The following is a 15,960-nucleotide window of genomic DNA, read 5'->3' as shown; positions in this document are numbered from 1 at the left end:
AGTTAACTGGTGGTTGACACAATAACTTTTTAAGGATCGCCGGTAACTGTGAACACCTTAACTCACTCCATCCACACCAATTCTATGATAAAAATGATTTGTGAAGGCTAATAAAATTAGCTATTTATTATATACACCTAGTTTTTTTTAATTTCTGTTTTTTAAATAAGCTGTAAGAAGCGTCTAGGAAGAGAAATCTAAGGGCCAGCTACTGGATTCGAACCCAGGATCTCCGCGCTAATCATTTAACTAATCCCTTCCCTTTTTTGATTATATATATTATATTATATAGTAAATTAATTTTAAACTAAAAAAAAAAATGCATCTTACTTAAACCCAATTTATAGAACATCTTTTGCAATACATCTTCCAAGGCAGCACCCAACTTTTCTGCAATTGATGACGGATGAATAACAGCCGTAGCAGGGGTCTCTGAAGGCGGCCTGCCATCCGAACTGCTTACTACACCTGCACAATGCACTCATAATAAATTGTATATCGAAAAATTCTTTATTGTTGCATTCATACCGAATGAATTGTCTGCCTTTAATTAAATTATAATTATTGCCACTAATATGTTAAATTGAGTAACTCTTGAGAAATAAATGACAATTAATAGACATTTTTCTAAACAAAATTATGTACACTTCGGTATCAAAATCATATGGCACAAATTACGTACTATTGAAGGAATCAAAATTGAACTTGAAAGAATAAGATATTCAATGAAATCAAGGTAAAAAAAAGTTAATTGCAGCCATCTCATTTCTTATAAAAACAGAAAACATGTAAAATTTTAAATTTATTCGCTAAATTTAAAGACGGCTAGGTCTTCGGACGGATGGTCGTTTGACAAGTACAACTTTTTGCTATATGTTCTGTTAACTATAGAAAAAACAAAATTATTATTATTACACATTAATATATCTACATACGGTTAATAAATACCTGACAAAAAAGACATTTTCGGAATGAGTGCTTTATTTCTACTTCCAAAATCAGTTATCAGCAAAGGAATTATATACTTTTATTTTTTATAATATACAGGGTGTTCATTTTAAGACGGCTCAAATGCATTTCATGCTTAAACGGTTTATCTGAGCAAAAATGGTAGAGGAAAAATCTGTTGCCTGTCAACTCTAGTTTCAGAATATGTGACTTGATTTTAGATTCCTGCCCGCATACGCGGCTGACGCGCGACCAAAAGTAAGGGTTCGCAGTTGACCCCCATTTTCATATAAAAATTTTTTAAGAGTATAAAAAGTAATGAAAGGAACCGGAAACCGCAATTCGATATTTTCAAAATTAAAGGTGCTAGGCCATTTCAAAATCTGGTATTTTTAATCATATTTCAATTATTTTAACTTGTTATCAAAGAGAAAGAAGTGCACGCGATAGGTCATTTTTATGTATTTTTTCATCCCCTTTCTACTAAAAATATTACCAAGGCCGTAGAGCTAGTATTTTTCTTAATATCGGGAAATAAGACGTTTTCCGAGTGATGTTTCTTAGAAAAATCAAATGTTAAGAGCTTTAGATGTTCTCAAACATACACAAAATGGCTAAAAAATAATTTTACATCTGTTACAAACAAGAAGGTTTAATAATTATTTGGTAATTTTGGGAGAGTTGCGTTTAATTACCAAAAAAATTGGAAACCTCCTGCATATTTAAGTGATCAATATCTTTGTGTAAAGGATCAATCTTATTCCTTAATTTATCAAATAATGCACTTTTGCAGCATGAACTGTGTCTTGAAAGGTGCCTCCTCAGACTCGCAAGCCAGGTTAGCCAGGAGGTTATCAACTGCTCTCTGTATCTGAGGAGGCACCTTTAAAGGCACAGTACATGCTTCACAAGTTGAGTAAAGTGCATTATTTGGTAAATTAAGGCATAATACTTAAAAATGACCTATCGCGTGCTCTTCTTTCTCTTTGATAACAAGTTAAAATAATTGAAATATGATTAATAAATACCAGATTTTGAAATGGCCTAGCACCTTTAATTTTAAAGATATCGAATAGCGGTTTCCGGTTTCTTTCATAACGTTTTATACTCTTTAAAACTGTGTAAATGAAAATGGGGGTCAACTGCGAACCCTCACTTTTGGTCGCGCGTCAGCCGCGTATGCGGGCAGGAATCTAAAATCAAGTCACATATTCTGAAACTAGAGGTGACGGGCTACAAATTTTTCCTCTACCATTTTTTTGCTCAGATTAACCGTTTAAGCATGAAATGCATTTGAGCCGTCTTAAAATGAACACCCTGTATAAAAAGAATCACTTCCTTATTATTTACACGAATACAGGGGAAGAAAATTGTCAAAGTTGGGTGTTTTTAACATTACGCTTTTTCAAAAAGTTTTTAACAATCAACCCTGTTATACAACTATCGGTCAGTTTTAATATATATTTACTAATTTACTGATAATCCAGTAAATTACGCCAATATACATTGGACGAAATCCCAGGCGTTGGAACTAATTTGAAAAGTTGGCTTATATCCAAATAAAGTCTATTAATATGTTTCATTCTTACAATATAAGAATTAAAACTGTATTAATAGATTTACAATCAACTATTTGTAGTAAGATTAAAACTATCTTAAGAAAAAAATTCTGTTGTTAAAATACATCAATTCAACCGACTTGTTTTTTTTTCTAAAAAAAAAAAAAAAGCACACAAATGTTTATTAATTAAAAAAAAAATTGCAAGACAACATGCATGCACTTTTCAAAAATAAACAATACAACCTCAAAAAAAGGAAAAAAGAAGTGCATCCATATGTGAATTTAAAACCTCATGCATGTTTGTAAAACTTTACAAACTTTTTTTAAACCACGAAACATGCATTAACAATCAATTTTTAAAAAAAAACTTGTGAAACAATAACAATACTACCAAATCATTTACTCTAATTATAACACACAGAAAGAAAGCTAATTCAGTGTTAAAAATGAGTCAAACATGTGAATAATATATTTTTTTTATTTTAGTAACTTCATTTTGGAAAGTATATCGTATTATACCTCAGGCTCTTTTAGACATAAACAATAAAAGCGGAAAAATAAAACATAAAACTCTATTTTTAGTCCAAAATTTGGAGGAACGACTCAGAAAAAAACTAAGTTTTTAATGTATAGTTGTTTTGTAATAAACACAAACACACACACACACACATACATTTAGAATATATATATATACTAAAAACCACTCCTTTTAGACTCCGAAAATTTCAAAAGTTGGTTCAACTTCGAAAATTTTGAATGATCGCAAAACTTTCCTTAACAAAGAATATGTAAGAGGTATAGAGAGGAATAGTGAAGGTTATCTACGCAGTGTTTCTATAACTAAACTTTTCATACTATGTCCTCTAAAAATAAGTGATTTTATATACCACAGATTTCATCACTACGCAAAATATAGCAACAATGTATGAAAAGAATTAACTTTAAGAAAAAAATTAAAAATGTTTTCTTTGTAAAGTATAGGAAAAAAATTAATTAATAAAAAAGATTTTAAAACTGTAACAATGGGTCAATGTAACGTAATGTTATGCTAAAGTGAATAAACAATTTCTTTAAATTTTGTATAAATATAGGGTGTTCATTTTAAGACGGCTCAAATGCTTTTCATGCTTAAACGGTTGATCTAAGCGAAAAATGGTAGAGGAAAAATTTGTTGCCCGTCACCTCTAGTTTTAGAATATGTGAATTGATTTTTGACTCCTGCCCGCATACGCGTCTGACGCGCGACCAAAAGTGAGGGTTCGCAGTTGACCCCCATTTTCATATACACAGTTTTAAAGAGTATAAAAAGGTTATGAAAGAAAGCATGTACTGTGCCTTCAAAGGTGCCTCCTCTGGCTCGCAAGCCAGGTTAGCCTGGAGGTTATCAACTGCTCTCCGTATCTGAGGAGGCACCTTTGAAGGAACAGTACATGCTTCACAAGTTGAGTAAAGTGCATTATTTGATAAATTATGGAATAAGTTTGATCCTTTACATGAAAAATATTGATCACTTAAATATGTGGCAGAAGGTTTCCAATTTTTTTGGTAATTAAACGCAACTATCCCAAAATTACCAAATAATAGTGGATCCGATGTATCCATGTGCCCCCTCCTTACTGACTTATTTAAAACAAGGATATGATTGAAATTATATATTGAAGCAAACATTAATTACCAAATAATTATTAAACCTTCTTGTTTGTAACAGATGTAAAATTAATTTTTAGCCATTTTGTGTGTGCTTGTGAACATCTAAAGCTCTTAACATTTGATTTTTCTAAGAAAAATCACTGGGAAAACGACTTATTTCCCGATATTAAGAAAAATACTAGCTTTACTGCCTTGGCAATATTTTTAGTAGAAAGGGGATGAAAAAATACATAAAAATGACCTATCGCGTGCTCTTCTTTCTCTTTGATAACAAGTTAAAAAATTGAAATATGATTAATAAATACCAGATTTTGAAATAGCCTAGCACCTTTAATTTTGAAGATATCGAATTGTGGTTTCCGGTTTCTTTCATAACTTTTTATACTCTTTAAAACTGCGTATATGAAAATAGGGGTCAACTGCGAACCCTCACTTTTGGTCACGCGCCAGCCGCGTATGCGGGCAGGAATCTAAAATCAAGTCACATATTCTGAAACTAGAGGTGACGGGCAACAAATTTTTCCTGTACCATTTTTCGCTTAGATCAACCGTTTAAGCATGAAATGCATTTGAGCCGTCTTAAAATGAACACCCTGTATATTGCTGAATGGATTAAATAATGTACTTTCCTTCAGATCGTGAAATAATTTTTTAAAAAATCATTATAATCATTTTTAAAGAACACTTTAAAAACACACAATAAATAAAACCAATTTTTTTTACCATTCATGTTTCCATTTACTATGTGCTCAGACGTTCTGTCATTTGGCGTCTTTGTGGATGATAAAAACAAATAAAAAAATAACCAATTTCAAGAAGAAAAACAAAATTCAAGCAAAACGCCAATAAAAAAAGAAAAACATATTGCGAAAAAAACACAAAAGCATTACTACTAACAATAACAAAAAATAACTACAAATAGCAAGGATTCAATAACTTGATCAAAATAATCTTAAAAAAGAAGAAGAAAATTTTATGACATACTAGATCTTTTAGATTGTAAAGGACTTGATTCATCATCTGCACCCATAGCTATCCGAGAGTTGATGCCAGCAAGTCTTCTTCCCACGGAACTATTAGTCCTTCTATCCTCCTCAGAGCCTCTCAGCAATGCAGTAGCTATTTGTTGGTTTTTTTTACATTATAGCACATGCTTGTTTTCTTTTTAAATCACTTAATCCAACAATAAAAGCTAGCGAGTAAGGGTATTATATTCTGGACCACCATTTTACTTAAGTTACTTAGTTCAAAAAGAGAAAGAAAATAAATAATAAATAACCGATAAATATAAAGTGAAGTAAAAAAACGAAGAATTGAAAATAACAAAAATCTTGTAGAACACAATAAATACTCTCTCACTGAAATGCTCAACATTTTAATAATTGTTTCTTCAAACTTTAATTTTATTCCTATATCTTAATTAACTTCACTGTAAGATACATTACTTTTAAGAATACTTGAAGTTTCAGAAAACCTTTAATAACCAAAACTAATTAATATGAAAAAAATTTTACAAAAAACTCACTTCGGTTAACCAATTTTCTTTCAATTTGGAATTTTGGCAACGAATTCGATTCTTAAAATTTGACAGGAGTAAAAAATTGAGTAATATCTAAAAATAATTATTGAGAGGATATTACCCTAAATTAATTTTAAAGGAATGATGTAGACCATACAACTACAGTGTCAATCTACACTATGGTGTATCAAAAAATATTGACTTATAAATTTTAAAGTGCGCCGGGCGGAAAATCAAAGTTCATTTAAGAACAAAACGTTTCGACCATATTAGAGCAAAATCGATTAATATTTAGAGGTCGCTACCATTGATTAAAAAATGTTGGTTTTGCTTTTTCTTTTTTTTTTTATAAACAATCTTAATTAAATGTTTTGTATCTTTTCAAATTATTAGCAAAAGATGTACAAAGTTTTTTTTAAATATACTTTTCTATAAAGATAATGCAGTTGGAATCATTTTAATTGCCATTTTACTTTCAAAGTTATGAATAATTAAATAAACTGTTTAAAAAAAAAATATTAAGAAAAATACACATTTTTGAAAAATTTCGATTAAATAACGTTAAAATCACTTAATTTTTTATGTGTTTCGTATAGAATTTAAAAAACAAATAATTTTGGTTACTTAAACTTCTAAATTAGGGATTATTTTGCATTTATTGTTATAATTTGAAATCTATTGATTAATAGTAAATTAATCAACAGTTTCTTTAATTATTCATAACTTTGAAAGTAAAATGGCAATTAAAATGATTCCAACTGCATTGTCTTTATAGCAAATCATATTTAAATAAACGTTGTACAATTACATGTTTTGCTAATAATTTGAAAAGATACAAAACATTTAAGATTTTTTATAAAAAAAAAAAAAAAGCCAAACCAAAATTTTTTGATCAATGGTAGCGACCTCTAAATATTAATCGATTTTGCTCTAATTTCTTAAATGAACTTTGATTTTCCGCCCGGCGCTCTTTAAAATTTATAAGTCAACATTTTTTGAAACACCCTAATGTATACATAAAATTATGAAAATATTCGCTGAAACCAAATGCAGAAAAGTATGAATGAACAAAAAGTGGTCCTAAATGCAGAGCTTGCTTCCGAAATTATCAGAGAAGTGAAGTAAATATTTTGGTAAGTCGCATTTGCAAAATATCTGATTGCGAGAAAAAAAAAAAAAATAGCATAAAAAGAAGAGCACATCTTCAAAGGCTTTAACAACCATAAATAAAATTCTTTCTAAACGACATGAACGATCTAAGCAGAGGATGCTTTCATTAATAAGAAAAGTGTTACGATTAAGGCACGAAGATTGGAGGATAATAGTTTAAAGAGGACTTATGTCGACAGAATAGTCGAGTGAAATCAATGAGGTTTATCTCTCTTAAATTATTCACCCGAATCAATATTTACTGAAGTTGTAATTAATTTACAGGTTTTCAAGGGTGGATTTTGAAGCTTTTAATTTAAATAGGTGATTTTTCTTCTCCCAACTTTATTTTTAACAGCGGACACTTAAAATAGAGATAATTAATGGTATTTAAAATATAAATTCTCAATAATTTTGCTAATTTACTATTTACTGTCTTAAATAGATACGTCCGTTGGAGTCGAGGTATGTGAGGTTTACTAGCCTAACTGACATTCATTGATACAACAAATTTAGAAAGATGGAGAAAAATCATATCACAGACATCAGAGAAGGCTAAAAAAAAACTCTTTTTGACAAATCCTTGCAAACGTTTTTGAAACAGTTAATGGTACATTTAAATTAAATTCTTGTACTGAGTACGAAATGTGTGATATAATACCCTTAAGAAATCTCACTACATTTCAATCACATGATCAATTGATTTCTATCAAAATGAATTTATGAGTTAACACAAAATAAAATAGCTTTATAAAAAAATAAGTTAAAAGTAAATATCAATAAGCTCCTGTTTATCGACCATAATATAAAAGAAATCAAGAAACCATGTGATACAAATTTTTTTTGTTTTTTTTTCATTCACTCTCTCCTCTTCCTCACTTTTTTTCTTTTGTAAAGAATGCAGTTAATGTGCAAGTGCATTTCACATATAACGACCACAAAATTTTAGAATAAATTAATTTCTTTTCTTTGTTTATAATTTGCCGTAAAACATATTAAAACAATACAAAAATAAAACAAAAACTAGCTTTTGGATAAATGTAATCAGACCAAAGCTCAAATGACAAAGCTATTGAGGGTATCGAATGTGAAGATTTACAAAAAAGAGGAATTTAAGTAATACAATGTAATATGTAATACAATTTAAATAAATCAATGACAATTTTGTAGTTTTACAAGATTCCGTCAAGTTTTAATTTTTAATAATTGGACCGTTTATTGTGAAAGTGGTGTAAGTCCATTTTTGAAAAAAAATGAGATATCACGTAATTCATGCTTACTTTTATGTTAATTTTTTATGTATAACTAGACCGTGTTTAATTTCTTAAAAAATTCCCATGTTTTTTAGAATTTAACATTGGTCGGTAAATGAAATTGCATAATCATTGATTATGAAAGTGGTGTAAGTCCAATTGACAGAGGTAGGCGGCTTAGCAGATGGTTGCCGATCAGTAGCCTGTTATTTTACATTTGTTTTTTATTAAATACTATCAATATCTTGTAATTTTAATTAAAATTAGCGTCTAAAATTAAAAATATTACTTCTATTTTATGTCGTGTCATTATTATTTGTAAACAAAATTGGATTAATATGAAGTGTATTATTACGAGTATGAAGTGTATTTATTAACATGAAATATTATTACATATTAGTACATTATTATTTGAAAATATATATTACTTGATTTTTCAAAATTGAAATTAAACGGTTTTTACAATTGTCTAATTTCGAAAGTGGTGTAAGTCCATTTGCAGCCCGTAAATATACATCAGTTTAGTAAAATGCGCCTAAAACAAATTTATATAACCAAATTACATATTGATAAAACAGTAGAAACATTGTCAGACTTCATATAATTTGTCTTAATTTTATAATTAACAGATATGTTAACCTTTAATTTCCAGAAATAAGAGAAAATGGACTTACACCACTTTCAAAATAAACGGTCCAATTATTTATTATTTATACACTAAAACATGGTCCAGTTCACTGAAAGCTAAGACAGAATAATAAAGAAAAGGAATTTAATATATTGAAATTAGTTACAAGTTTTCTTTTTCTCCAAAACCTGGTTTAAACCTGCTGGAAGGTGTAGGCTAACTGAAATGGTGCTTTTATTTATTTTTATTTTTAGAATTTTTCAACTGTACACAACTAGTAAAACATGTGGATGTGTACATAGAATATGAGCGTTAACTTAAGGCCAATGTCAATACAATAACATGGACTCGTGAACGGCGGCCATTAAGGTGTTATGGAGGGCTACTACCACTCAGGGAACCGGATTTGTAAATCCGATACGAAGGGACTCTAATCGATAAGGTAAGACAAGCAAAAAGATTGTTGCATATCTTTGAAAACTAATATATTACTTTAGAGCTTTAGACCGAATCAAATACAAAAAAGAAGAAAGTAATTTAAAGTTTCTTAACAATAATGAGTGGGGTACAACAAGAATTTGTCAGAACTGCTTGAAGTAGTATTATTTACCCGTATCGTCAATTTTTAACTAAATTTTACTATATATACTTATATATTTTTGTAGTATAAAAACATATAAAGCATTTTTTGCCTTCTTATTTTTGCTTTTAACATAGTTCAAGCCAAAGTTATATAATTTTTATTATTAAGCAAAATAACTTTAGCTTTTCAAGAAAGAAAAGCGATTAAGGCGAAATTGGAGATAGTAGAAAAATATTTTTAATGAAGAATATATAATCAATTATTAAAAAAGAGACCGAAGGAGAGAATGCATGAACATAGAAACATTTTAAAGTGCAGCTTTCGCCATGCAGCTGTCATCCCTAAATTAATAAATAGAATCTTTAGACAATTAATGTATACCAACATATAAATAAAATAAATAAACAAGCATCACATTTAATCAAATCTGATAAATTAAAATAAAATAAAAATATTAACAAAAAAGGTGGTTAATGTTCCCTTAAAACTTCAAATTAGTAAGTTAATAAACCTGAAACCACCTTCTTTTTAATTTCATCTCTTTTAATACCCAAACTAGGTTTTCCTTACAATCATTTGCCCTAATCCAGCATACCCAAATATTAGAAGGAATTAAATATATCGGACATGGAGTGAAAATTTATATATACATATATGCAAGATATGATCAACAATATTTCTACACGTCTAAGCAATTCCGATTAAAATATTTAATTTTGAGTCCAAGTAAAGAGGAGGAAACGACCTCTCACTTGTTGTTTGATTGCGTTGCAATCGAGTGGTCGTGCTATGAAACCTTTGGAACTTTGTGACCAAAGGAGATTAGTAGCGCAAAAAAGAACCAGTAGGGAAAGCCCTCAACCTCTTTAGCAGGAGAGGTTCTATCTAGGGTTTTGGCTGTGACGCCTTGGGAAATAGGTCTCGTCCCTATCTTTAATCTTATCTCTCAGTAAATGATTAACTACTATTGTAAATAATTAAGTAGCGTCAAAATATGATGATATAGGCACTTGCAGCTTTTTCCAATGCACTTTCTTCCTATAAACAATGCTTGCTAGATCAAGAGAACACTCACTAGATTTAAGCTGCAAGAAGCTCCTAGAAAAAGAATATCTAAAAGCAGGCTGAACTCGAACTCGCGCGGGAGTCCATTGCAGTAACCACAGGGCAATTCTCTTCCCTGTTTAGGCATTTATGCTCCTTTTTAGGGAAAGCTTGCTTTGATCATATCTCACATAAATTTAAACGAAAAATTGAAACGGAATTAAATGCCTGTTGAGATGTGAGTTAAATTATTTTAAGGTTTAAGAACCATATATGCAAATACCATTTAATTGCATAACTTGCAAATGTTCTTAAAAAATGTAAAGTGACTAGAACAATTTAAAAATTAAAGGAATAAGTATTAAATATTGTAAAAATAAATGAATTTTATACGAAATAATGTAATCAATAGTATGGCACATTTATATTGATAAAACTTGTTCTTTCATTGGCAGTTAAATGTATTTAAAATTAAAATACAAATATTACTAACCAATGCCTGTGGTCATCGATGGTCCCCAGCAGACAAAGCTAATAAAGACACTTGTTACTGCAAAAAACACAAGCGTCATTACTAAGGGTAAACCAGCGATGCCGAAAATTGTGAACGGCTTAACTGGAGGTGGTCTTGGCGGAGCTACAGGGCAACTTTCTTCACAGTCCATACAACTGCAAGGTGGAGTATCTTTCTGAAACCATAAAATAAAAATTAAAGTAACAATAAACGAGCAAAGTAAAAACATGTTGTTACTGTAGGTACTCTGAAATATAAATTTTAAAAAAGTAGCAATATAATGTATATCATTAAAAAGTTGTTTCTGACCGGTATAAGATTCCAAAAACAAGACGACCATTTATCACATACAATTCCAAAACGAATTAGATTCTCTGTCTCTTATTCCAAAAAATGATAAAACAATAATTTTACTCCGCAATAAAGTATTAGTTAATAAGAACTATTCCCTGTTTAAAAAGTCAAAATCGTTCACAGGTTTTCCAGTGCTAAATAACCATGATCATTAAGTTGTTGGAGGTCATTTGTTGATCTTCACTGGTCACGAAAGGGTGACCCCCAACTATCTTGACTCACTTTCACTAAAACATCATTTACATTTCTTTATTTACATCTTAACGTTGCTAAAATTTTAAAAATTCCATTATTTCTCATTTAAAATTCGTAGAGAACAATCGGAACGAATATTTCACACAAACTTTTATCTAAGTTACAATTTAAATTTTAAACGATGAAAGATTCATGTAAGACGAATTCAAAAAAAGTGTTTGGTAACCACCAAATATTTATGAGACAATTCTGGAAATGTGCTAGAATCAGAATATCTGAAAGTTTAAGTTTTGTTTTGTATAATTTATTTTAAACTTAAGCGTCCCACATCTAATCTGTTTTACAAATTTATTCATATAAATTCTGAAAAACTATATTGTATTTTGTGGTGCTTAATAAGAATTTAGGTATAAAATGGTAGTTCAAAAAAGAAAGTCTACTCATCTTTATAAGATTTTTTTCTTTTAATGCTGAAGGAAAACGAAATAATTTAAAATTGTATACTTACGTTTATTCCTTGACTGCAAGGCGTAGTTTGAGGATTCATAGGTTCAAACTCTTCTATTGTTTCATTAGTTTCTATGAAATTCAGAAGGAACGGCACGAAAATATTTTGTGACGGATCGCCCATATATGAAAACCATCTGAAACAAAGGAATCCTCAGGTCACAATGTAGAATATGATTAAAAATATGAAAGATCTTTTTTATTTATTTAGTAATTTACAATCTGAAAAATATATGCAATGAGTAAGTAGAAGGTAAATATGATGAACTAGTGCGGGAAAAGCAGGAGGAGAGAAACTACCCAGCGGTAATACACTCTACAGGATAAAGTAATCGCCTATTTTTTCAGGCGGGGCTTAACGTCCAACTACCAATTAGGTGTCGTGGACGGAGGCGACTAGCAAACATACTTTACTGTAAATTTCTTTTATTAAGCATTAAATAAAATCCTAGGCCTACGACCGGGAATCGAACCCAGTACCACAATGCATATTAGCTTTGCAGGTCTCGCCTCTAACCGCTCGGCTACCGTGGCGCCTCTCTCTACAGGATAATAATGATGTTTAGGACTTCAGACTGCAAGGAAGTCGCGGATCCATTGGCGATTCAGTCGGCGAGGAGGATTATTAGGAATGTCAGAGAAGGCGAGAGAAAATACGAGAGGATTAGAGCAAGTAGGGAGAGCAGGTGGAACTTTTGATATTTCGGCTTTGCGAGTTGGAGTACGAAGGGAATGTTGAGCTCGTTGTTAAGAGTGAGGTTAGTCACCGTAGAAAGGAGCGTCAACTATCTGTCGGAGTAGTTTTGACTGAAATGTTTGTACTGTCCGTATGTTTGTAGGTTTGGCTGAACCCCACTAATCCGTAAGTCCACATAGGTTTGAGAATAGTGTTGTATATTAAACTTTGATTTCTATGGGCATGTAGGAGCGTCGTCCAAGTAGCCTGTAAAACAGTTTTGTCATTGCTTGTCTATTAAGTCTAGTGAATGGGTTTCACCGTGAGTCGTTTGTCTATGTACAGCCCAAGGTAGCGCACCAGATCTTTACAAGGAAGAGGATTGCTGTTAAAGAGGACTGGAGCCCCGCCAGAGAGTAAACGTGGCATGATAGCATTTCTGTGGGTTCATTTTAATACTTCTTCGCCCAGGATTCTATTTTATGTAGTTGTGTTCATAACTTGTACGAAGCTGATGAAGGATGTGTACTTGAAGCTAATATGGCTGTGTCTTCTGCATATGTACTGAGTAGTGTATATGTATATGTATGTACCTTATTTTAATGTTCCCAGACCTTCTAAACTTAATGGCAGGCAACCCGGGCGTCTGTTTTTTTTTTTAACTGATTTTCGTCAGGGTGTGCAAGCACTACATTACTAGGGTTCGATAATTCTTAGAGCAAGCATGGCAGAAGTTCTAGACTCTAGATAGTGGTCTATCAATTAACCTTTTTCACCATCTTTGCAAATGTTTGTGTATTGTACTTAGTCAGTTTCTGACAGGTTGGAAACTCATAAAGAGCCAGTGATCTAATTTTAATCCATATAAGTTGAAAATTGTGAGTTTCATCAATTTCCTTGTAACCACTGACCTTGACGCCGAACATTTCATGGATCCCCACTGGCCGCACATAATATCCATAGCAAGCTGACCTGTCGATGGCACTGACACTCCTTTACAAGACTTGTATGTTCCTTCAGTGTATTCAGGATTGATGTAGATATCTACACCCAAAACTATTGTTTCTGCAAATAGAAATTACAAGTTAATCTTTACATTCAACTACAATAAAGTATTATTGAGCTAACTATAATTAGAAAAAGAAAAAGCAAATAAATAAATTACTTACTATTGTTGACAGTAACTTCTGTAGAAGTTACATTCATAAAAGAAGACTGAATTGGCGAACAGGCAACATTACATATGTGTGCAACAAGATTTTGTAAACATGATGGACATCTACTCAAAAAATTAGCTGCTAAATTCACTTGAAAATCCATAGTTTTCAATTGATTTGTATCACAACACGTTTTCAATGGTTTATTTCCTGCAACAAAATAATTAAAAGTTTAAGAATAAAAATCTTGTAGATACTGAATAATAAAAAAATCATTATTTTTTTAGGTTTCACTTCAATACAATAAATGTTTCAAAGAAATGAATTATATTCAGAAAGACAGTCCAGAATCATAACCCTAAGCAATAACCCTTTTCATAGCAAGGGAAGGTTTCAATAATTGTGTCATAAGGTTTCAAAAACACAGCTCTTCAAATATGTAGCTCTTACGATTATTAGAAAAAAAACATAAAATACCAAATAAAAATGATATTAAATCGACATTCGAAGTAAAAATGTGCTTTGTCTCAACCCAACCAAAGAATAAATACAAAATTATGAATTTGAGAAACACCCATTTCTTCCGTGACAAGTCTTAGGCTGGAAACATAGTGGAGCGGCGAGCAAAGCGGCGATGATAGCGAAGAGCGAAGCGGCAAAAACAAAAACTAGAAATAGATAGAGTTGCTCTATCTTCGCTTTGCTCGCCACTATGCGCGGTCCCATATGTTTACTTGTATTTGATTTCGCCGCTTCGCTCTTCGCTATCAGCGCCGCTTTGCTCGCCGCTCCACTATGTTTCCAGCCTTAGAGAGGGAAATCCGATTCCCATTCACCAGTACTTCCACAATAAAGCAGCGGTGGCCATACGACCATCTCAACACACAACGCCTAAACTGCTGCTAAAGCGTGGGTTGCTTTGTTAGCTTGCAAATATGGAACCACTAAAGGGTTCCATCATTGAATGCGGTCGTCGTTCACTTCATTCATGCACTTGAAATGCTGGCCATATAACTTACTATATATTTGCATAATTTACTGCATCTTTCTATACTTTGTTTGTTGTACATTTTATACACTTGAAAAATAGTAATAAATATACATGTAGGAGAATTGTAAAAAATAAAAAAATATTACATGCTGAACCTGCATTGTGGAAAACACTTTTTAAATTCTTAACTACGTTCATTTGAATATTATTCGAATTTCATGAAGGAATTGATCAATGTGAATGAATGTAGATGAGATGCGGGCAGTTTATTGAAATGAATTACTTTTAACAAGATGGTTTGAAATGGCTTTTTAAAAAAGTTCACATTCAATCCTTATGAATTCCTTAGAACATTCTGCTTCAATGAATGTATAATAAATTTAAGAGAGAGTTTAACATTTTTTTATTTTTTTATTGATTAATTTTGTTGAGACAAAAATTTCTGTCGGCAGGATTCAAATATTCAAGACGTACTGAAAATCAACTTGAAATTTTAGTCACATTTTATCTGCTACAATTTTTAAATAATATTTCATTACAAATGTAATAAACTTTTCGGGAAAAATGTCTGAATAGTAAATTATATTCATTTCTTTGGTACAATTTCTATTGGATATTTTTTTTTTACGATGTTGTAGGTTAATAATTTTGGGCTAGCAATGATCACTAATAAAGATAAAAGAAGATTCGGATGTTAACTTTGTTATCTAGCCCACAAGATTTCATCATAGATAGGCATCTTTTTATTTATTTATTTATTTTGTACCGAAAAATCATTGCTTAACAGTCAAACACAGGTTATCAAATGCAGTGAGGCAAAAATCTTCCTCAGTCAGCAAGTGCAATACAAGACGGAATCATACGTGAAGTCAAAATTTCTGTACCAAACTCTGATAGATTAAAGTCAGAGATACAATAAACATGTCATTACTGGGAAACCTTTTAAGAATATTTTAACAAATTTATAATACATATATATCAAAAATAATTATTTTTTGGTTCAGAAATTAATTCTACACAATTTATTTTTCTTATATTGCGCCTAATATTTAAATAACAATACTCTTAAAGAGTTATGACATTCTAACTGTACTACGTTACACGCAAGGTATGAATTAACTAAAGTAAAGAAACAAAAAAAATTACTATTCTTAGCATGAAAGCGTATCAAGTAGTAAATAAGCACATTTCAAGCCCAACTGATAACTTTCCTTATTCCAAAAGGAAAACA

General features: G+C 30.9%; 1 protein-coding gene and 1 long non-coding RNA gene across 10 annotated transcripts in view; one reads left to right on the top strand and one right to left on the bottom strand.

Moving 5' to 3' along the window:
* The window catches only part of Npc1a (Niemann-Pick type C-1a), a 60,352-nt gene that overhangs the window by 21,525 nt on the left and 22,867 nt on the right, over nucleotides 1-15,960 (bottom strand). For 8 of the 9 annotated variants that reach the window (XR_012456653.1, XR_012456655.1, XR_012456654.1 and 5 more), the window contains exons 3-8: nucleotides 13,751-13,948; nucleotides 13,493-13,646; nucleotides 11,907-12,042; nucleotides 10,829-11,024; nucleotides 5,144-5,278; nucleotides 331-468 (exon numbers count right to left, since the gene is read on the bottom strand). Coding sequence is in view for 6 of the 9 variants with exons in the window: in XM_074122532.1 (XP_073978633.1) it covers nucleotides 331-468; nucleotides 5,144-5,278; nucleotides 10,829-11,024; nucleotides 11,907-12,042; nucleotides 13,493-13,646; nucleotides 13,751-13,948 (957 nt within the window). In the remaining 3 variants the exon portion in view is untranslated. The remainder of the gene's footprint in view (nucleotides 1-330; nucleotides 469-5,143; nucleotides 5,279-10,828; nucleotides 11,025-11,906; nucleotides 12,043-13,492; nucleotides 13,647-13,750; nucleotides 13,949-15,960) is intronic. The other variant, XM_074122535.1, reaches the window with a different exon arrangement.
* LOC141451274 (uncharacterized) lies at nucleotides 656-9,267 on the top strand. The gene is made up of 3 exons (XR_012456656.1): nucleotides 656-736; nucleotides 7,273-7,437; nucleotides 8,963-9,267. It is a non-coding gene; the product is annotated as an uncharacterized lncRNA (long non-coding RNA).

This window comes from Rhodnius prolixus, unplaced genomic scaffold (assembly GCF_049639745.1).
Source record: "Rhodnius prolixus isolate KJV_2025 unplaced genomic scaffold, Rpr scaffold_8, whole genome shotgun sequence".
Lineage (NCBI taxonomy): Eukaryota > Metazoa > Arthropoda > Insecta > Hemiptera > Reduviidae > Rhodnius > Rhodnius prolixus.
Note: the sequence above shows the minus strand (reverse complement) of the source record. Positions and strands in the feature narration are given on the sequence as shown.